Here is a 21467-nt window from a genome sequence, read left to right on the forward strand (position 1 = left end):
CAAACATGGTTTCTCTCCTCACAAAGATCCCTATCTAGGAGGGAGGCAAATACAGACCATCAGGATATAAGGTCAATAGGTGTTTGAATGGAGGCAGCTGAGGGTAGTGTCAGAGCCCAGAAGAGAAATATCTGGGAAAGCTTCACAGAAGAGAATATGCTCAATCTCAAATCTCCGCCAAGGGCCAGCAAACATTTTCTGTGAAGGGTCCGATAGTAAATAGTTTCAGCTTTGTGGGCCAGACGGTCTCTGTCACAGCTACACAATTATGCTGTGGTCACACAAAAAGAACCACAGATAATACATAAGTATCTTCAAGTCCCCAAGGAAAAAGAAAGGAAAAACAGACTGAGATACAGTTTGGAGGGCTTTCCTGCCCCCCAAAAGGCCCCCATGAGTTTGACTATGAAGACATAAATGAAGGTTCTATTCCAATAAAACTTTTTTTTTTTTTTTTTTTTGAGACAAAGAGTCTCCCTCTGTTGCCCAGGCTGGAATGCAGTGGCGCAATCTCGGCTCACTGCAACCTCCACCTACCGGGTTCAAGCAATTCTTGTGCCTCGGCCTCCCTAGTAGCTGGGATTACAGGGGCCTGCCACCATGCCCGGCTAATTTTTGTATTTTTAGTAGAGATGGGGTTTCACCATGTTGGCCAGGCTGCTCTCGAACTCCTAACCTTAGTTGATCCACCCGCGTAGGCCTCCCAAAGTGCTGGGATTACAGGCGTGAGCCACTGCGCCCGGCCTGTTCCAATAAAAGTATTTGCAAAAAGAGGTGGCAGGCTGGATTTTGCCTGTGAGCCATAGATTACTGATCCCCGGTTTTGATGATGTGGACCAGGCAGCCCCAGAGGATGGGCGAAGGGTGGGAAGGGCTGTCCACGCGGAGGGAACAGCATAGACAATGGCTAGGAGGCAGGAGATTCCACGTGTTCTGTGTGTAGCCCTCAGTTTCTTCCCCAGACATACTCCAGAACTCCCCTTGTACCCAGCCCTCTGCTAGGCCGTGAGTCAGATCTGGGCCCTGCCCTCGGGGGGCCGCTGTCTGGTGGGGGGCACATATGCAGAGAATTGTAGTGGCCAAGATCGTGACTCTATGGAGCCCCAACGCAAAGCCCTGAGTACCCAGAAGGAGCCAGTCATGTGAAATCCAGAGACAGAACCCCAGGTGGCAGGAACCGCAGGGGTAAAACCCTGAGGTGGGAGTAAGCTCGCGTGTTTAAGGAGCAGTGCGGAGGCCAGGGTGGCTGGAGAGGAATGAGGAAGAAAGTGGTGGCAGTGGAGGTCACAGAGGTTTCTATGGCAGGGGACATAGAGAGGAAGGAGAGAGAGGGGGCCGTGCCGGTGGGGTGCAGTTCAGAATATGGACACAAGGTGGCACCGGTGCTCTCTTGTCCATGGTGAGCTCCAGACCTGGGAGTCTCAGAGCTTCTGGAAGGCTCCTTAGGAAATCCAGAGAATGTCTGAGCCTGCAAGTCATTGCCCTCCTCTACCTGACTTCATTCAGGTTGACTACAAGGCCAATGAGTGGCTGATGAAAAACATGGACCCTCTGAATGACAATGTCGCAGCCCTGCTTCACCAGAGCACAGACCGGCTGACAGCAGAGATCTGGAAAGATGGTAAGGACCTGCTTCCCCGACTCCGGCCTTGGGGGTCTGTGCAGCCATTCGCCCAACCCATAGTGTGAGCACTTTTGTTTCAGAGGCTGAGATCTGAACCTGAGTTTTCTGCTCAGACCCAGAGCAGCCCGTGTCACAAATAGTATTTCAAATCAGTGATGGATGGATCCATAGATTAATTGATTGATTTGATTGATAAGCCAGCATCCTTCTCAGAAATAAAACACTCCCCCTTAATCAGAAACAAGACAAAGATACCCACTAACACTGCTGTTAAACATCGCTTTTTTTTTTTTTTTAGCAATGCTAGCCTATGCAATCAGACCAGAAAAAAATATGAATGTCAAAAAGGAAGAGGTAAACTTATTATTTGTAGATGGCCTGTGTTCTCTAAAAAATTAAGAGATTTGGCCAGGCATGGTGGCTCATGCCTGTAATCCCAGCACTTTGGGAGGCCAAGGTGGGCGGATCACTTGAGGTCAGGAGTTCCAGACCAGCCTGGCCAACATGGTGAAACCCCATCTCTACTAAAAGTACAAAAATTAGCCAGGTGTGGTGGCACATGCCTGTAGTCTCAGCTACTTGGGAGGCTGAGGCAGGAGAATCACTTGAACCTGGGAGGTGGAGGTTGCAGTGAGCCAAGATTGTGCCACTACAATCCAGCCTAGGTGACCGAGTGAGACTCTGTCTCAAAAAAAAAAAATTCTACTGAAAAATAATTTATAACAACCAGAGAACACAGAATGATGATGTTTTGCAGGTCAGTCAACTTTTAGGCTTTGCTTTGTTTTCTTACAAAGTTCTCTTCAAGCCCCCAGGGAAGAAGAGAGAAAGAACAGACTGAGATACAGTTTTGGAGGGCTTTCCTTCCCCCAAAAAGGCGCCCATGAGTTTGACTGTCTTTTTGGATTGACACTTCTAGGGGTCATAGGCAGAGATGCCAAATGCCCTGTGGTAGGACTCTGACCTTTTCCAAGCCTTTTCTGCCACCGCCCCGTCCCCACCCCTATCCTTAAAGGAGGTTTGAGAAATGATTTTAGAAAGCTGGCAGAACTAGCATCCTGTTTTTTCCAGGTTACAACTTTCTGGCATTTGTCAGTTTGCCTTTATCTTTTATTGAAGTGAAAAGGCAGCTGTAGAAATACCAGTCCATGCAATTTGGCAAATTGAGCAAGACGAGTGGTTCCCAAAACACACTCACAGAGCAAAAGAACACGGAGGGTCTTGATCTTGTGAGCTGATGCTAGAGAGATAGATTTTATGTTTGTGTCTCATGTAGTATTTACACAGGAGATTGGAAAGCAGGGTTTGATGTTCAGGAACAGAACCAGATTACGCTATGAGAATCATCTCCCGGCTGAAAATCTGCTGCCCTTTTAAAATATTTGTGCCCTCTTCATAAACACCTGATTCTCTACAGTGAGCCCTCATTTGTCACACTCTGTGTGTGCCTGACTCTCAGAGGGTTCCAAGAGAAAAAGTGGAAGCCGCAAAACCTGCTGGCTCAGCCTCCCAAGTAGCTGGGGAGCTGCCACAATGTCACTTCCTTCATAATCCTCCTAAACAAAGGCAGTCACGAGGTCTTCCCAGATTCAAGGAGCTGCAAGACACAGGCAAGGGTGTCAATACAGAGAAAAGTGGGGAATCGGGGCCATTTTTGCCCAACCTATACTAGAGCTGCTTTGAGCCCAGAATTGTATGCCCATCATCCTGACAGCCCAGGGAAAAAGGTAAATGAGATTAGCTCTCCTCTGAGAGGCAAAAACAACAAGTGGCGTGGGAGCATCACGTTCATTCTTGAGCTTCCTGGCAGCCAGAGCAAAAAGGGCTACCTATTAAAACAGATACAACCTCTGGAGGGAGAGATTTTTTATTCTTTGCACTGAATTCTTACAGAGGACATTCGTCCTTTTGGCCAACAGTGTGTGGATACAAAGATGAATAGGAATTCAAAAGTTTATGGCCAACATTCTGGTTTTCCCTCTTGCTTTGCTCTGCTCTGTGCTGTTGACTAATAACCCTTTCCTCTCTTTCTTCTTGCCACCTCCTTTCCTTCCCCTCTTTTCATGCATCTCTCCCTGACATCTCTCTGCCATCTCCCCTCCACCCACCCACACATCTGTCCTCACTCCCCAGAACACGGGGGTTTCCAGCAGTTCTCTTTCCTTGGCTCCTTCCCACCGTCGCCCCCAGGATCTGCAGAGAGGTGCAGCTCTGCTGTTTCTCCGCCAGGGGGTGGGTGTCTCTGTGCATCAATGGGTGAGGCTTGCTGGAGGAGGAGGGTGGACCTGTTGGGCTGGGGACCTGGGTTTGAACATCTGTCCCCTCTCCTCTCACTATGGAGGTCTCTCACTCTTCCTATCCCTCCTTGTTGGCTCCCTCAGAAGTTTCCAGACTCTGTAGCAGCAGAACGCCTTCTTCTAACTAAACTGCATGTAAAAGTACAAACAAGTGTGATAGTGCCAGCTGGCATTTCTTGAGCACTTACTATGTGCCGTTCACCATGTGAAGCCCCTTTAGAATTATCAACACCTCATTTGTGTAATGGGGTAATAGTACTAACACTCACCTCATGAGTGAGCACAGAGAGGTTAAGTAACTTGCTGAGGTCACACAGCCAGTAAGTGGCAGAGCTGGGATTTGAACCCAGGACATCAGATTTCAGAACTTTAGCTCTTATCTGTGCTATGAGGACTTCATAAATGATAATTATCATTTTGAAAATGACAGGGAGTATGGGGTAGGGGAGACAGTTGAACCTGGGGAAGAAAATAACATATTTGAGCCCCTGCCATGACTTGGCCCTGCCCTAAGCACAGATTATCTAGTTGATGGCTGATGCCCCTTGAATGGGATGATTTTTGAAGGACATCAGATTCCACCCTAGCTGTGGGTTCCCGAGGAGCCTGGCATGATTTAACACATAGAATTTGGGCCAGGTGCATTGAGTCACCCTTATAATCCCAGCGCTTTGGGAGGCCAAGGTGAGAGGATCACTTGAGGCCAAGAGTTTGAGATTAGCCTGAGCAACACAGGAAGACCCCGTCTCTAAAAATAAATTTAAAAATCAGTGGTGTGCGCCTGTAGTCCCAACTACTTGGGAGGCTGAGGTAGGACGATCACTTGAGCCTAGGAGATTGAGGCTGCGGTGAGCTGTGATCACTCCACTGTACTCCAGCCTGGGTGACAGCGAGACCATGTCTCAGAAAACAAAGAAACAAAACAGAATTCGAGACAGTACCGATGGAGGGAGTGGATATTTTTTGGATATTTTTCACTACCGAAAGCAGCACCACCAAGTGGCAATAGAGAAAATAGAATCTTTTTGTTGAGACGGAGTCTCGTTCTGTTGCCCAGGCTGGAGTGCAGTGGCATGATCTTGGCTCACGGCAACCTCTGCCTCCCAGGTTCAAGTGATTCTCCTGCCTCAGCCTCCCAAGTAGCTGGGATTATAGGCACGCACCACCACACCTGCCTAATTTTTTGTATTTTTAGTAGAGATGGGGTTTCACCATGTTGGCCAGGCTGGTCTAGAACTCCTGACCTCAGGTGATCCACCCACCTTGGCCTCCCAAAGTGCTGGGATTCCAGGTATGAGCCACCGCGCCCTGCCAAGAAAATAAAACCTCTATGAAATCAGGCATTCTGGAAAAATGGTTAACATGGAGATCATTTGCCCTATTTCAAATATTGCATATAATGCAATAATTTATTACATCTTGTAATATGTTTCAGATTCCTAAAATGCAACTGCAGTGATTATGTTATCACTGTTTTCTCTCTCTGTGCCTCAGTTTCCAAATCTATAAAATGGGAATGATTCTTACAGGCTTATAAAGCCATTGATGTAAATTGCTTTGAGCAGTGCCTGCCAGAGCATCTATGCTAGGTAAGCATTTGCTGTTATTGTCATCATTTATTGTTAAGGAAAACAGAGATCATGTCCTTGAAGAGAAGAAGGGTCAAAGACCAGGGTTTGAGAGGACTCTTACTGTCTGGGTTCTAATCTTGGATCTTCAGTTTCTAAGCTGCGTGACCTTAAGCACATTCTCCCACCCTTCAGAGCCTCTGTCCAATGGAGCTGATAATATCTACCTTACAGGCTGTGTGAGGTCCTTCATATGTAAAGTGTCAGTTGTGATAAATGATAAGACCCTTGACCTTTGGCCCGGTCCCTAAAACTGATCCCTGACCTCCTTCTGTCTCTCTGTATCTCCATCTGACAGTGGAGGGCATCGTGGGGCTGGAACAGGTGAGCAGCCTGGGCGATGGCCCACCAGGTGGCCGCCCCCGCCGGGGTATGTTCCGGACAGTGGGACAGCTCTACAAGGAGTCCCTGAGCCGCCTCATGGCCACACTCAGCAACACCAACCCCAGTTTTGTCCGCTGCATTGTCCCCAACCACGAGAAGAGGGTGAGTGACTCAGCCTGGGGAGGAAGGGATGGCTGTGGCCGTGGGTTAAGGTTTGGCCTCTGGACTTGGCTGGAGCCACATCTGATTTGAGGACCCTCTCTGATTGACTGTGTGGCTTTGAGCAAATTGCTTCTGTTCCTAGGCTCAGGGTCCGGTTGGGAAAATTCATCCATTCATATAACTTAAATGTATTGAGCACCTACCGTGCTGGGAACAGGTACTGGGTGGGCATTGGAGAGAAAAGCACAGCCAACTCCTGTTCTCAGGGAGCTCACAGTCTGATGGGGAGCACAGGCATTCATCTAACCACCCACAATGAATGCCCAGTTAAATCTGTAGGGGTGGTAAGTGTCACATAGGGCTTGATCTGGTCAGTGAAGTTAGGGAAGGCTCCCTGGGGGAGGCGATGACTGAGCCCTGAAGGATACGTGGTATTCCAGACAGAGAACAGTTTGTACAAAGGTCCAATGGTAGGATGGAGCATGCGAGGTACAAGGGATAGAAGAAGGCCATCAGGGCTGGGGTTGTTGCATAGGTGCGACAAGACCATGGCCAGCCTCACTGGCCACTGATTTTCATGTTGAGAAAATCAGAGAATGGGCCCTACAGAGAAGGGTCAATGGGAATGGAAAACTACGCTGTTTGCCATGTTGCCCAGGCTGGTATCGAACTCCTGAGCTCAAGCGATCCACCCACCTTGGCCTCCCAAAGTGCTGGGATTACAGGCGTGAGCCACCACGCTCGGCCTGAGATCCCATCTTTTATCAAATCTAAGACATGTATTCCTCCCCACTAGCGTCTCCGAAGTCGAAATGTAGCTTACTGTCAATGGCCTGTCGGGGTTTAATTGCCAGGCTTTTTCCTTTCTTGGTGGCATATTTAATGACAGCATGTGCCATTTGAATTTTTGTACTGTTTAGATTTTTGCCATTTGTGTATTACCGTTGAAAAGAGAAAAGGCGGCCTGGCACGGTGGCTCATGCCTGTAATCGCAGCACTTTGGGAGGCTGAGGTGGGAGGACTGCTTGAGCCCAGGAGTTCAAGACCAGCCTGGGCAATGGCAAAACCCCATCTGTACTCAAAATACAAAAATTAGCTGGGCATAGTGGCGGGCGCCTATAATGCCAGCTACTCAGGAGGCTGAGGCAGGAGAAGCTCTTGAACCTGGGAGGCGGAGGTTGCAGTCAGCTGAGATCATGCAAGAGAGCAAGACTGTCTTAAACAAACAAACAAACGAAACACCATGATTTACCAGCTTTGGACAGACATCAGCTTCCCAGGAGGCCTTTTGGCGATTCTCCTGCGTGCAAATTCAGCCCTGCCCGCCTCCCGCCCTGCGGATCTTTTCTCCTTAGCACTTAGTATTTCTTCTTTACTAGTGACTGCTTCACCTAGGGTATTTCCAGTTTCTCTCACTGAACTCTCAGTTCCCCCAGGGAAGGCATTTCCCCCTGGCTTAAGCATTGCTGTGTTCCCAGGGCCTAGAACAGTTCCTAGGCACCTAGTAGGTGCTCAGTAAATTGCATATGGAAACATAGGAAATTGCCACGCTTGACCGTTTGGCGCCCCCGTGTGGCCGCCGCTGACACGCCCCCCCCCCCCCCCCCGCCCCCCGCGTGTCCGTCCTCTCCCCAGGCGGGGAAGCTGGAGCCGCGGCTGGTGCTGGACCAGCTTCGCTGCAACGGCGTCCTGGAGGGCATCCGCATCTGTCGCCAGGGCTTCCCCAACCGCATCCTCTTCCAGGAGTTCCGGCAGCGGTGAGCGAGACCGGGGGCCCAGGCCCGGCGGAGGGGCTGGGTGGGACCCGGATTTGGAAGCCGACACACCTGCATTCAGGTCTCCACCCACTCTTGCTCCTTCCGAGCTGGGGAAGTTGAGGCAGATTACTCAGTTTGCTGAGCCTCAGTTTACTCATCTGTGGTATGGGAGAACAATAGCCCACTTGATGCACTCCCGAGAGAATGCACACAGAGTCTGTGGGGACCTGGGGTACATTGCTGCTGCTATTTAGGGCCGTGGTCCCCAGATCATGAACGTGAAATCACTGCATGGTGTTACAAATCTGCATGTCTTCAAAAATGAAGTAGAAGGCCGGGCGCGGTGGCTCACGCCTGTAGTCCCAGCACTTTGGGAGGCCAAGGCAGGTGGATCACCTGAGGTCGGAAGTTCGAGACCAGCCTGACCAACGTGGAGAAACCCCGTCTCTACTAAAAATACAAAATTAACTGGGCATGGTGGCGCATGCCTGTAATCCCAGCTACTTGGGAGGCTGAGGCAGGAGAATCGCTTGAACCCGGGAGGCGGAGGTTGCAGTGAGCCGAGATTGTGCCAATGCACTCCAGCCTGGGCAACAAGAGCAAAACTACGTCTCAAAAAAAAAAAAAGAAGAAGAAGACAGAACAGAAAATACCAAGGCCTAATGAGCAAGTAATACAGCAAATATAACAAAAAGGATGCTTCACGCAAGCTGTGTAGAGCAGCACCGTCCCTTAGAAGTAGAATGGAAACCTTGTACGCAACTGAAAATTTTCTAATAGCTACACTTTTAAAAGTGAAAAAAATGAAATTAATTGTAACAAGATATTTTACGAAAGCCAATACATCCAAAATACTGGCCAATACTGGCCGGGCACCGTGGCTCATGCCTGTAACCCCAGCACTTTGGGAGGCCGAGGTGGGTGGATCACTTCAGGTCAGGAGTTTGAGACCAGCCTGGCTGTCATGGTGAAACCCCGTCTCTACTAAAAATACAAAAATTAGCCGGGTGTGGTGGCACATGCCTGAATCCCAGCTACCCAGTAGGCTGAGGCAGGAGAATCGCTTGAACCCAGGAGACAGAGGTTGCAGTGAGGCAAGATCTCGCCACTGCACTCCATCCTGGACGGCAGAGCGAGACTCCATCTCAAAAAACAAACAAAACAAAAAACTGAAACAGCCAATCATTTCGATCATTGTCCATGTTGCTGTCCTTGGTGGTGGCATGAATGCTCAGATGTGAGTTTTGTGACTGTCCTTGTTATTGTCACCGTTGTTCCTGTTGTGTGTCACTCTGAGCCCAGTGCCTGGCCCGCAGCAGGCACTAGGTGAGCCTTTGCTGTAACTCTCTCCTCCCCACCCCTCCCTGCTCATTGCAGGTACGAGATCCTGACGCCCAATGCCATCCCCAAGGGCTTCATGGATGGGAAGCAGGCCTGTGAAAAGATGGTGAGTGGGACAGAGCCTGGCGTGTGTGTGTGCGTGCGTGTTTGTGGAGACATACGCGTGTCTGTGCAGGCGCGTGTGTCTGTGTCTGTATGTGTGTGTCTGTGTGTGTGTGCATGTGTTTGTGTCTGTGTGTGTGTATGCATGTGTGTGCAGGGGGCCAGGTGGTGGGGCAGTGGGGCTGGGATCTCCCCTTCATTGCCCTTCCTCATTACTTCTCCCTATCAACGCCCCCACCCCTGCTTCCTCATCATCCCCCATCAACCCCCTACCCGTCACCCCATCACCCCCTCTCCCATCACCTCCCTCCCCCATCGCCCCCTCCCTATAACTCTCCTCCCCATCACCCTCCTCCACATCACCCCCTCCCCCATCACCCCCTCTCCCCAATCACCACCCCTTCCCTATCACTGCCCCTCCTCCTCCATCATCCCCCTCCGCCATCACCCTCCTTCCTATAACTCCCCTCCCCATCACCCTTTTCCATATCACCCTCTACCCTATCACCCTCCTCATCACCCCCTCCCCGATCACTTCTCCCCCATCACCTCCCTCCCCCATCACCCCCTCTCCCCAATCACCACCCCTTCCCTATCACTCCCCCTCCTCGCCACCCCTCCCCCATTACTCCCCCTCCTCACCACCCCCACTCCCCCATCACCCGCCTCTCCATCATCACCCCTCTCCCACCCCTCACAGATCCAGGCACTGGAACTGGACCCCAACCTCTACCGCGTGGGACAGAGCAAGATCTTCTTCCGGGCCGGGGTCCTGGCCCAGCTGGAAGAGGAGCGAGACCTGAAGGTCACTGACATCATCGTCTCCTTCCAGGCAGCTGCCCGGGGATACCTGGCTCGCAGGTGGGCGGCCACGCTGTCTCCCGGGGTCCTGTTGGCCAAGGCTGGGTCAGGGAGGGGTTGACCAGATGGCTCCAGTGTCAGGGCCTCCAGGATGGGTGTAGGGCTGAGGAGCAGGTGGATGGAGCTGCCGGGTGCCCAGCCTTCTTGGTTCTGCAGTCCCTGAGGAGCCCTGTGGGCAGGCCCTGTACAGAGTAAGACTGGCAACACAGAGGCCAGACTTAGCCATAGGGTGACCAGCTGTCCTAGTGGGCCTGGGACGGGGTTTCCCAGGGTGCAGGACTTCCAGTGCTAACACAGAGAAAGCCCGGGGCAACCCGGGTCAAGCTGTCCGCTCTCCCTGCCCGTTCCCTCGAGGGGCTCCAGTCTGGAGGTGAGACTTGCATGGGCACAGAGTCCCAGTCCCGGGTGAGACCTGCTTTTCTGGGGGCCATAGAGGTGCAGCAAGGAGGCCCTGCTGCAGGCCGTGACTGCCCCAGGCCACTCCGGACCACCAGGTGGATGAAGGAAAATGGCAAAGGCGCTCAGGGCAGGAGGAAGCTTGTGCAAAGGTCCAACAGTGCAAGATCCTGGCGTGCTTCAGGAATACAGGGCGTTTGCGGGAGACTCTCCTTCCTCCTTAGAAGTGGCTCAGAGAGGCCGGGTGCAGCGGCTCACACCTGTAATCCCAGCACTTTGGGAGGCCGAGGCGGGTGGATCACTTGAGGTCAGGAATTTGAGACAAGCCTGGCCAACATGGTGAAACCCCGTCTCTACTAAAAATACAACAATTAGCCGTAATCCCAGATACTCGGGAAGCTGAGGCAGGAGAACTCAGGAGGCAGAGATTGCAGTGAGCCAAGATCATGCCACGGCACTCCAGCCTGGGTGACAGAGTGAGACTGTATTGGGGAAAAAAAAAAGCCTCAAAGAATAGAGTGGCAGGAAAGGATGGCCCAAACACCAGGCTGAGTGGGGCCTCGTCCAGAGGAGCTAGGGAGCCATGGAGGGCTGTGAGCAGGGGCGGGGTGGGTCAGCCCTGGGTGTAGAAAGACCCTCTGGACGCATGCTGGGATGGGCGGACAGGAGAGGCTGGAGAAGGAGGCTAGGCAGAGGGGCTGGGGCCGTGGGACAGGGCAGAAAGAGTCAGGGGCAGGGGGGCGAACGGCCAGAACACAGGTCTAAAAGTAATACGAATGCCTGCACACAGTAGGCATTTTATTTTTATTTTTATTTATTTTTTTTTTTGAGACGGAGTCTCGCTCTGTCGCCCAGGCTGGGGTGCAGTGGCCGGATCTCAGCTCACTGCAAGCTCCGCCTCCCAGGTTCCCGCCATTCTCCTGCCTCAGCCTCCTGAGTAGCTGGGACTACAGGCGCTCGCCACCTCGCCCGGCTAGTTTTTTGTATTTTTTAGTAGAGATGGGGTTTCACCGTGTTAGCCAGGATGGTCTCGATCTCCTGACCTCGTGATCCACCCGTCTCGGCCTCCCAAAGTGCTGGGATTACAGGCTTGAGCCACCACGCCCAGCCCACAGTAGGCATTTTATGATGGCTAAGTGAAAGGAGCTTGGCTTGGTCAGGCGTGGTGGCTCACGCCTGTAATCCCAGCACTTTGGGAGGCCGAGGCGAGTAGGTCACTTGAGGTCGGGAGTTCGAGAGCAGCCTAGCCAACATGGTGAAACCCCATCTCTGCTAAAAATACAAAAATTAGCCCAGTGTTGTGGCGCGCACCTGTAATCCCAGCTACTTGGGAGGCTGAGGCAGGAGAATCGCTTGAACCTGGGAGGTGGAGGTTGCAGTGAACTGAGATCGTGCCCTTGCACTCCAGCCTAGGCAACAGAGCAAGACTCTGTCTCAAAAAAAAAAAAAAAAAAAAGAAATAAAGAAAGAAAAAAAGAAAAGAAAAAAGAAAGGAGCTTGGCTCTCTTGCTAAGGGGATGGCACCTGGAGGAGCTGAGCCCCCACTCTGCCCCTCACCCGTTTCCCCACCCAGGGCCTTCCAGAAGCGCCAGCAGCAGCAGAGTGCCCTGAGGGTGATGCAGCGGAACTGCGCAGCCTACCTCAAGCTGAGACACTGGCAGTGGTGGCGGCTGTTTACCAAGGTGAGGGCAGCCTGGGGAGGTGGCCTGAGCAGGGAGAGGATAGGGCCTTGGGGCTTGCTCTGCTTGACAAGTGACTTCCTCCATGTGTGCCTCAGTTTTCTCCATCAGTAAAACGGGGCCAGTCGGCCCAGCCTTTGCTAGCTGGGAATCTTTAGTTAGGAAGCGACAAGAAAAATCTGACTCAAAACAACATGGATCAAAGATTCAAGACAATGTGGGCTGCACCTGGATCCAGGGGTCCGCAAGGATTTAAGGGTTCAAGGATTTTCTGGAAGGACTCACAGAACTTAGAAAAGCTGTTGTACTCACAGCTACAGTTTATCACAATACAAAGAAACAGATTGAAAATAGCAAAGGTGCCGGGTGCGGTGGCTCACACCTGTAATCCCAGCAGTTTGAGAGGCCGAGGGGGGCGGATCACTTGAGGTCAGGAGTTCGAGACCAGCCTGGCCAATATGGTGAAACCCCGTCTCTACTAAAGATACAAAAATTAGCCGGGCATGGTGGCGCATGCCTGTAGTCCCAGCTACTTGGGAGGCTGAGGTCGGAGAATCACTGAAACCTAGGAGGTGGAGGTTGCAGTGAACCAAGATTGTGACACTACTTGCTGGGCAACAGAGCAAGACTCTGAAGAAAGAAAGAAAGAGAGAAAGAGAGAAAGAGAGGAAGGAAGGAAGGAAAGGAAGGAAGGAAGGAAGGAGAAAGGAAGGAAGAAAGAAGAAAAGAGAAAAGAGTAAAGGTTAAATAGTAATAAAAAAAAAAAAGTGCATATCTGTCTTGGAGAGACCAAGCATGAGCCTACAACTGTTCTCTCCCAGTGGAGTCGTGTGGACAACACTTAGCTTTTCCCAGCAATGAAGTATGATAACATGCATGGGGTATTGCCAACCAGGGAAGCTCACCTGAACCTTGATGTTCAGCGTTTTTCCTGGGGCTGGTCACACAGGCATGGACAAGGTCACACACGGTGACCTCACTTACTCAGTCTCCAGCCCCTCCAGAGTCAAACTGATGCCATGTGGCCCAAGGCCCCCACCACAGATCCCACTGTTAGCATAGACTATCCAGGGTGGCCCAAGGCCCCAGGTAAACCAAGGCACTCTTATCAGACGGGACATTCCAAGGACTTAGAGGTTACCTCCCAGGAGCCCATCAAGGGCCAGAACTTTCTTAGGAATGTGTGGGATTTGGACAACCCAGGCCTGCTGAGTTAGCCCTTTACTGCACAAGGGTCCAAACGGTGACGTCAGTACCCAGTGTTCTACGTCTCCCACTTGGCTTTCCTCCGTGATGATCACCAACAGAGGCTTTCCACACAGGGCCCCCCAGCAGATGGAGTCTTACCCCCAACCACCTTGGCCAGCCTGGTCTGTCTTATCACAGAGCTCCAGCCAGATTCCCAGGTTTCATGCTCATTGGCCCAGCTGGAGTCATGTGACCATCCCAGAGTCAGTTAGTAGGGATCAGATGAGCCAGGCTGGCATCACATCCCTACCCAAAGCGGAGGGTGCAAAGCCAGGTCGCCATGCGCTGTGGAGCTCGGGGACTGGGTGTTTCCCCAGGGGGAAACTGGAGAGGAGAGAGGAGAATGGAGGGAGGTTTGGGCCTGATGGCTGCTTTTGCAAAAGCCCTTTCCTTAGCGTGGTGTCTGCAGCTGCATCTGAGCTACAACAGCTGAGTGGAGTAGGAAAACAGCCAGAAGCTGAGGGTAGTGGCTCACACCTGTAATCCCTGCACTTCGGGAAGCCAAGGCAGGAGCATCACTTGAGCCCAAGAGTTCGAGACCAGCCTGGGCAGCAAAGTGAGCTCCTCGTCTCTACAATAAATAAATAAATAAATAACTGGGTGTACTGGTGCACATCTGTAGTCCTAGCTACTTGGGAGGAAGCATTGCTTAAGCCCAGTAGTATGAGGCTACAGTAAGCCACGGTCATATCACTGCACTCCAGCTTGGGTGACAAGAGTGAGACCCTGTCTCAGAAAAAGAAATAAAAATTAAAACCTGGGGCTGGGCGCGGTGGCTCATGCCTGTAATCCCAGCACTTTGGGAGGCCGAGACGGGCGGATCACAAGGTCAGGAGATCGAGACCATCCTGACTAACATGGTGAAACCCTATCTCTACTAAAAATAATAAAAAAAAAAATTAGCCGGACGTGGTGGTGGGCGCGTGTAGTCCCAGCTACTCGGGAGGCTGAGGCAGGAGAATGGCGTGAACCCGGGAGGCGGAGCTTGCAGTGAGCCGAGATCGTGCCACTGCACTCCAGCCTGGGTGACACAGCGAGACTCCACCTCAAAAAAAAAAAAAAAAAAAAAAAAAAAAAAAAAAAAACTGGCCAGGCATGGAGGCATATGCTGTAATCCCAGCAGTTTGGGAGGCCAAGGTGGGTGGATCACTTGAGGTCAGGGGTTCAAGCCCAGCCTGGCCAATATGCTGAAACCCCGTCACTACTAAAAATACAACAGTTAGCTGGATGTGGTGGTGGGCGCCTATAATCCCAGCTACTCGGGAGGCTGAGGCAGGTGAATCACTTGAACCCGGAAGGTGAAGTTTGCAGTGAGCCAAGATTGCACCACTGCACTCCAGCCTGGGTGACAGAGCAAGGCTCTGTCTCAAAAAAAAAATAATAATAATAAATAAATAAATAATAAATAAACAGAGCCAGGGTGGCCTGTAAAGTCTCAAATATTTCCTGGCTGGCCCTTGAAGAAAAAGTTTGCCTACCTTAGGTGTTGGGGGTTGGGGTCAAGTAGGATTTGATTGGCATCAGTTCAGAAATGTGAATGATGCCTGTGAAAGATGCTAGGAGTTGAGGCAGAAAAGAAGAGAATAGAATGGATACAGAATTGGGTGGAGAGAAAAAGAATCAAGTAGACTTGTGTAGAACAGAGTAGAATATGATAGAACAGAATTTATCAGAGCGGATCTCACTTAGCAAGGGGAACGAGCTTTTGTGAAATTTTTGTTTCAGTACTGTGTTTACCTCTGTCACTGCAGCCTGAATCATGCCATGTAAAGCTCATCTCTCACTAAGGATCTTGGACTAATAGGCTTAAGAAACACTGGCCCTTGGCCAGGCACGGTGGCTCATGCCTATATCCCAACACTTTGGGAGGCTGAGGTGGGTGGATTACCTGAGGTCGGGAGTTTGAGACCAGCCTGGCCAATATGTCGAAACCCTCTCTACTGAAAACACAAAAATTAGCCAGACGTGGTGGTGCACGCCTGTAATCCCAGCTACTCGGAAGGCTGAGGCAGGAGAATCGCTTGAACCTGGGAGGCAGAGGTTGCAGTGAGCTGAGATCGCACTCCATTGCACTGCAGCCTGGCGAGATAGCAAGACTCCATCAAAAAAAAAAAAAAAAAAAAAAAAAAAGGCCGGGCGCGGTGGCTCACGCCTGTAATCCCAGCACTTTGGGAGGCCGAGGCAGGCGGATCACAAGGTCAGGAGATCGAGACCACGGTGAAACCCCGTCTCTACTAAAAATACAAAAAATTAGCCAGGCGCGGTTGTGGGCGCCTGTAGTCCCAGCTACTCAGGAGGCTGAGGCAGGAGAATGGCGTGAACCCGGGAGGCGGAGCTTGCAGTGAGCCGAGATCGTGCCACTGCACTCCAGCCTGGGCGACAGAGCGAGACTCCGTCTCAAAAAAAAAAAAAAAAAAAAAAAAGAAAAAGAAAGAAGGAAGGAAAGAAAGAAAGACTGTTCCACAGAATAGCAGCGGCCACAGTCCACAGTGCCTCTTGGATATGGAGGGATCCTTTAGCCAGCCAGATACATTAGATGGATCAATAGTGTATTTAGGGTGCTTGCCTGTACCTGTCAGTGTTCTAGGCCTGTGACCAAGGACTGTTGCCAAGGCGGGGACACACAGCTAATAGGTGGAGGAGATGGGATTTGAACCCAGAAACTCAGACCCGACCAAGAGTATGAGGCCTTGGCTCCTGGGTCAGGTGGCCTCGCACCTTGGAAGTCAGCCATTGCATCCTCTTTCACCTCCACCTAGGTGAAGCCACTGCTGCAGGTGACGCGGCAGGATGAGGTGCTACAGGCACGGGCCCAGGAGCTGCAGAAAGTGCAGGAGCTGCAGCAGCAGAGCGCCCGCGAAGTTGGGGAGCTCCAGGGCCGAGTGGCACAGGTGAGGGGGCGGGGGCAGGGCGTGGGAGCGTGTCTTGGGGGCGGGGCTGTGTCGCATGGGTGGAGCCAGGAGTGAGGGGCGGGGCTTCCGGCTGAGCCAGTCTGTGCGCCGGCACGGCTGTCGGGAGGATGGGAGCGAAGCTAAGGTGTACTGAGGCCTGGCGGGGATTGGGGCTGTTTAGTTTGGTTGAATCGTGACGTGCAGGGAGCAGGGCCCTGGGGGTGTAGCCAGGGTATGGGCCGGGTAGGGATGGGGTGGGAGAGTCCTGCAGAGCCAGAATGGAGCTAGGCTGCAGGATATGGGGGCAGGGGCCTCAGCTGTGGCCGGGCTATGGTATGCAGGCGGTGGACTTATAACTGTTTCCAGTATTTGGCTATCTTAAAATAATGCTAGAACATTTGGGAGGCTGACGCGGGCAGATCATCTGAGATCAGGAGTTCAAGACCACTCTGGTCAACATGGTGAAACCCCGTCTCTACTAAAAATGCAAAACTTAGCCGGGTGTGGTGGCGCACGCCTGTAATCCCAGCTACTTAGGAGGTGGCTGTTGCAGTGAGCCGAGATGGCGTCGCTGCACTCCAGCCTGGGTGACAGAGTGAGACTCCGTCTCAAAAATAATAATAATAATAATACTAGAACAAACCCCTTCTTGAGCATTTTTCTGTTCGCCTTTTCTGCATTATTTTCTGTGGTTACATTTCTAAGTATGGAAGTATTAAATAAAATGTGAGATGGTAGAAAGACCCTTCAGGGGTTATTTGAAGGATGGACTGGAAGGGGAAAGGCTGGAGGCTGGGAGGCTCAGGGGGGAGGCTGGGGAGGAGTCTGGAGAGAGACAGGTAAGAGAAGGCACACCTGAGCCTGTTGGGGCTGTAGGGACAGAGAGGAGGGGCCAGAGAGAGCAGGGATGCAGGCTGATGACTGTGAGAGGTGAGGGAGAAGGACATCCCCAGGATTCTGACTTAGTGATTAGGGGGATGTGGGCTCATCCTGAGACGGGGACCTGAGGGGGAGGAGGTGGGGACACTGTGTCCTCTCACCCCGCAGTCCTGCCCTGGAGGCCTTAAAGGCCAAAGCAAGTTACAAGGCAGCAGCAGGCACCTGGTGCAGGTTGCCCTGGGAGCCCTGCCTGCTGACCACTAACTTCCCACATACTCCCCAGCTGGAAGAGGAGCGCACCCGCCTGGCAGAGCAATTGCGAGCAGAGGCAGAACTGTGTGCAGAGGCCGAGGAGACGCGGGGGAGGCTGGCAGCCCGCAAGCAGGAGCTGGAGCTGGTGGTGTCAGAGCTGGAGGCTCGCGTGGGCGAGGAGGAGGAGTGCAGTCGTCAGCTGCAAACCGAGAAGAAGAGGCTGCAGCAGCACATACAGGTCTGGCCCCCTGCATGCCCACCAGGCCACCCTCCAGACCCCTCTGTGTACACCATCCACCTTTGCTTCTGCAAACCATGTGTCTTTGGGCCACGAATTTGTAGAAAACTCAGTTCTAAGTGAATTTGCAAAAAGTATACATTTTTGATTCAGATCACGGGAGACCCTAGAATGTGTGAGCTTCGTGTCTGGGTGGATTCAGACATCCAAGTGATATATTCAGCTTCAGGCATGGCTGGATCCAGGTGCCCAAGTGCTGTCCTCAGCTTCAGGCATGGCTGGATCCAGGCATTCAGGCAATGTCCTCAGTACTCCCCCTCTCTCCATCTCCTGGCTTCATTCACCGGCAGGCTGCCCTGATGGTTCCTCTTCAAAATCTAGTGTGTATTTTACAATACAGCACATCTCAATTCAGATGCTAAATTCTCATTGGAAATACTTGATCTGTATTTCAATTTCATAATTTCTGCAGTTTATAAAAACTAGATTCACATGGCCAAATTGTTCCAAACATGCTTAAAAAGCTTTTCAGTGATTGGGTGTCTCGTTTTAAATTTAAAATAAGTAAAATTAAATAAGACAGAAAATTCAGTTCATTAGTCCACATCAGCCACCTTTCAAGGGCTCAGTAGTGTTTTTTGGTTTTTTGTTTTTTGGTTTTTTGTTTTTTCGAGACAGAGTCTCACTCTGTCGCCCAGGCTGGAGTGCAGTGGCGCCATCTCAGCTCACTGCAACCTCCGTCTCCTAGGCTCAAGCAATTCTCCTGCCTCAACCTCTGCAGCAGTATCTGGGATTACAGGCGTGTGCCACCACACCCAGCTAATTTTTTTGTTTTTAGTAGAGACAGTGTTTCAGTATGTTGGCTAGGCTGGTCTCGAACTCCTGACCTCAGGTGATCCACCCGCCTCAGCCTTCCAAATTGCTGGGATAACACCGTGAGCCACCACACCCGACCTATTTACTATGTTTGTTGTTTATAATCTGTACCCCTAACCCCCACATAAGAAAGTGATTTCCACAAGGATAGGTGTCCATTTTTTTTCAGAGGCAAGATCTCGCTCTGTTACCCAGACTTCAGTGCAGTGGTGCGGTCATCTCTCACTGCGGAAGGCCAGGCACTTTTCCCCATCCTCAGTGCCTAGAACTGTGCCTGGCATACACTAGGCACTCAATAAATGCTTGTTGAGCTAATGAATAAAATGGGAAAGCCAATAAAGGTTTTATCCTTCCCAGCCTCACCCAGGGTATGCACCTCTCTGAACCACCCCGGGGATCCGCAGACTATGCCCGTCCCCATCCTTCCCATCACGCTCCATCTGTTGGCCCATGTATCCTCACTCCTCCTGCCTCCCCTCCCCAGGAGCTAGAGGCCCACCTTGAGGCTGAGGAGGGGGCACGGCAGAAGCTGCAGCTGGAGAAGGTGACGACCGAGGCAAAAATGAAGAAATTTGAAGAGGACCTGCTGCTCCTGGAAGACCAGAACTCCAAGCTGAGCAAGGTTGGGGGCCTGAGGGCAGCAGGGAAAGTGGGGAGCGGGTGCGTTGGTGCGTTAATGAATGGTGAACTTCAAACCGTGGGGGTTACCACGCTGCACTTCTCAGGTGTGAGCTGGTGGGGGTGGGATGGGTCTATAGACCCCAGGGAATGGGAAGAAGAGGGAGGTGTAGGGGGAGGAAGGTCAGAGAAGGGTGAAGAGGAGCAGAAACATAGATGAGAACAACACCAGAAGCTGCAGATCAGGTAGGGGCTACTCCTGGCCCGGCTCCTGACTGCCCCCCACCCCACCCCACCCCTCAGGAGCGGAAGCTGCTAGAAGATCGCCTGTCCGAGTTCTCATCCCAGGCAGCTGAGGAGGAGGAGAAGGTCAAGAGCCTCAATAAGCTACGGCTCAAGTATGAGGCCACAATCGCAGACATGGAGGGTGAGCTCCTGCCCAACCAGTGGGGAGCTGTAGGGGTCTGTGTGTGCTCTGATGGGGGACTTCAGGCAAGCCCCACGTGCTCCAGGGCCTCCGTGGCTGTGTCTGCTAAATGGGATAGGAAGGAAAGCTCAGGGCGGATTGAGTGTCCTCCCAGCTCTTGAGTTCTTCATGCATCTCTAAATCCAACTCCCTTTCTCTCCGTGGTGTCTTGGGTTATCCTGCTTTCTTCCCATCTGACTGCTTCACTGTCTGTCTGTTTCAGACACGCTTTTGTCTCCCTGTCCCTTCCTGTTGACTTAGAATCAGAAACAGAAGGGAAGAGGCACAGGGAGAGGCAGGGCTGTGGACACAGGGCAGAGAGAGTCAGAGGCAGGAGGCACGGGCTGTCAGTGGGGATGAGGAGGAGAGGACAGTGTGTAGGTGTCTGGCCGAGGGTCTAGGACAACATTGTGGGGAGAGTCCCTGAGATAGATGGGGAAGGTGGGAGGAGGAGAAGGTATTAAGGGAGGTGCTGAACTTAGCCTTATATGTGGCTGGGGGCCTGTGGTCTCTGTGGGAGCGGCTGAGTGCGCAGGCCTGGAGTCCTCATGCACGGCCCCAACCCTGCCTCCAGACCGCCTACGGAAGGAGGAGAAGGGTCGCCAGGAGCTGGAGAAGCTGAAGCGGAGGCTGGACGGGGAGAGCTCGGAGCTGCAGGAGCAGATGGTGGAGCAGCAACAGCGGGCAGAGGAGCTGCGGGCCCAGCTGGGCCGCAAGGAGGAGGAGCTGCAGGCTGCCCTGGCCAGGTGCAGGGTGGGGCGGGCTTGGTGGGGCAAGCATGGGGTGCCCAAGTCAGAAGCTCCTGGGTACAAACCCCGGTGGAGCCACTCACCAGCCACAGACAAGCCACATCCCCTCCGCACCTCAGTGTCCCCTTCTGTCAAATGAAGATAGTAAGAGTTCCAGGCCCACTAGCTTAAGCGAAAAGTGAAACGAGACTCTATGTGTCTGGTAACTTGCATAACAGTGCACAAACGGAACAAGAAAATGCTATTTCTAGGCCAGTTACAGTGGTTCATACCTGTAATCCCAGCACTTTGGGAGGCCAAGGCAGGTGGATCACTTGAGGTCGGGAGTTTGAGACCAGCCTGGCTAACGTGGCGAAACCCCGTCTCTACTAAAAATACAAAAATTAGCTGGGTGTGGTGGCAGACACCTGTAATTCCAGCTACTCGGGAAGCTTAAGCACGAGAATCGCTTGAACCCGGGAGGCAGAGGTTGCAGTGAGCCGAGATCACACCACTGCACTCTAGCCTGGCGACAGAGCAAGACGACGTCTCAAAAAAAACAAAGCTATTTCTTCCTCTTCCCCTTCTTGGCCTCGCCACACCAAACAGCCCAGAATCAGCTGAGATTTGACAAGTGGCCTATGTTAGGAATCATAATAATTATATTTACACTCGTTCACAATAATTGAGCTCCTACTGTATGCCAGATGTGGTGCTTAGTATTTCAGATGCTTTTTATGCGCTGTGTTCATGCAATCTAAGACCCCCTATCTGATTACAAGTACAGCTCCATTTCAGAGATGTTAAAATGTGAAAAGCTGTGCATCTTAGAGTTGGTGGAACATGGTGTGTGTGTGTGTGTGTGTGTGTGTAGTTAAGAACATATATATATATATACACACAATTTTTTTTAAGATGAAGTCTTGTTCTGCTGCCCAGACTGGAGTGCAGTGGTGTGATATTGGTCACTGCCACCTCCGCCACCCAGGTTCAAGTGATTCTCATGCCTCAGCCTCCCAAGTAACTGGGATTACAGGCCCCCGCCAACATGCCCAGCAAGTTTTGTATTTTTAGTGGAGATGGGGTTTCACCACGTTGCC

General features: G+C 51.9%; 1 protein-coding gene across 12 annotated transcripts in view; it reads left to right on the forward strand.

Moving 5' to 3' along the window:
* MYH14 (myosin heavy chain 14) overlaps window positions 1-21467 on the forward strand; it is a 145662-nt gene that overhangs the window by 85242 nt on the left and 38953 nt on the right. For 9 of the 12 annotated variants that reach the window (XM_077980800.1, XM_077980801.1, XM_077980798.1 and 6 more), the window contains 11 exons: window positions 1507-1621; window positions 5848-6035; window positions 7671-7792; window positions 9170-9239; window positions 9936-10096; window positions 12066-12174; window positions 16179-16310; window positions 17473-17679; window positions 19040-19177; window positions 19477-19600; window positions 20214-20385. In XM_077980800.1, coding sequence (XP_077836926.1) covers window positions 1507-1621; window positions 5848-6035; window positions 7671-7792; window positions 9170-9239; window positions 9936-10096; window positions 12066-12174; window positions 16179-16310; window positions 17473-17679; window positions 19040-19177; window positions 19477-19600; window positions 20214-20385 — 1538 coding nt within the window. Of the gene's footprint in view, window positions 1-1506; window positions 1622-3757; window positions 3857-5847; window positions 6036-7670; window positions 7793-9169; window positions 9240-9935; window positions 10097-12065; window positions 12175-16178; window positions 16311-17472; window positions 17680-19039; window positions 19178-19476; window positions 19601-20213; window positions 20386-21467 lie in introns of all 12 variants that reach the window. The other 3 variants (XM_077980802.1, XM_015124642.3, XM_077980803.1) reach the window with 1 other exon arrangement.

The sequence above is a fragment of the Macaca mulatta genome, chromosome 19 (assembly GCF_049350105.2).
Source record: "Macaca mulatta isolate MMU2019108-1 chromosome 19, T2T-MMU8v2.0, whole genome shotgun sequence".
NCBI lineage: Eukaryota > Metazoa > Chordata > Mammalia > Primates > Cercopithecidae > Macaca > Macaca mulatta.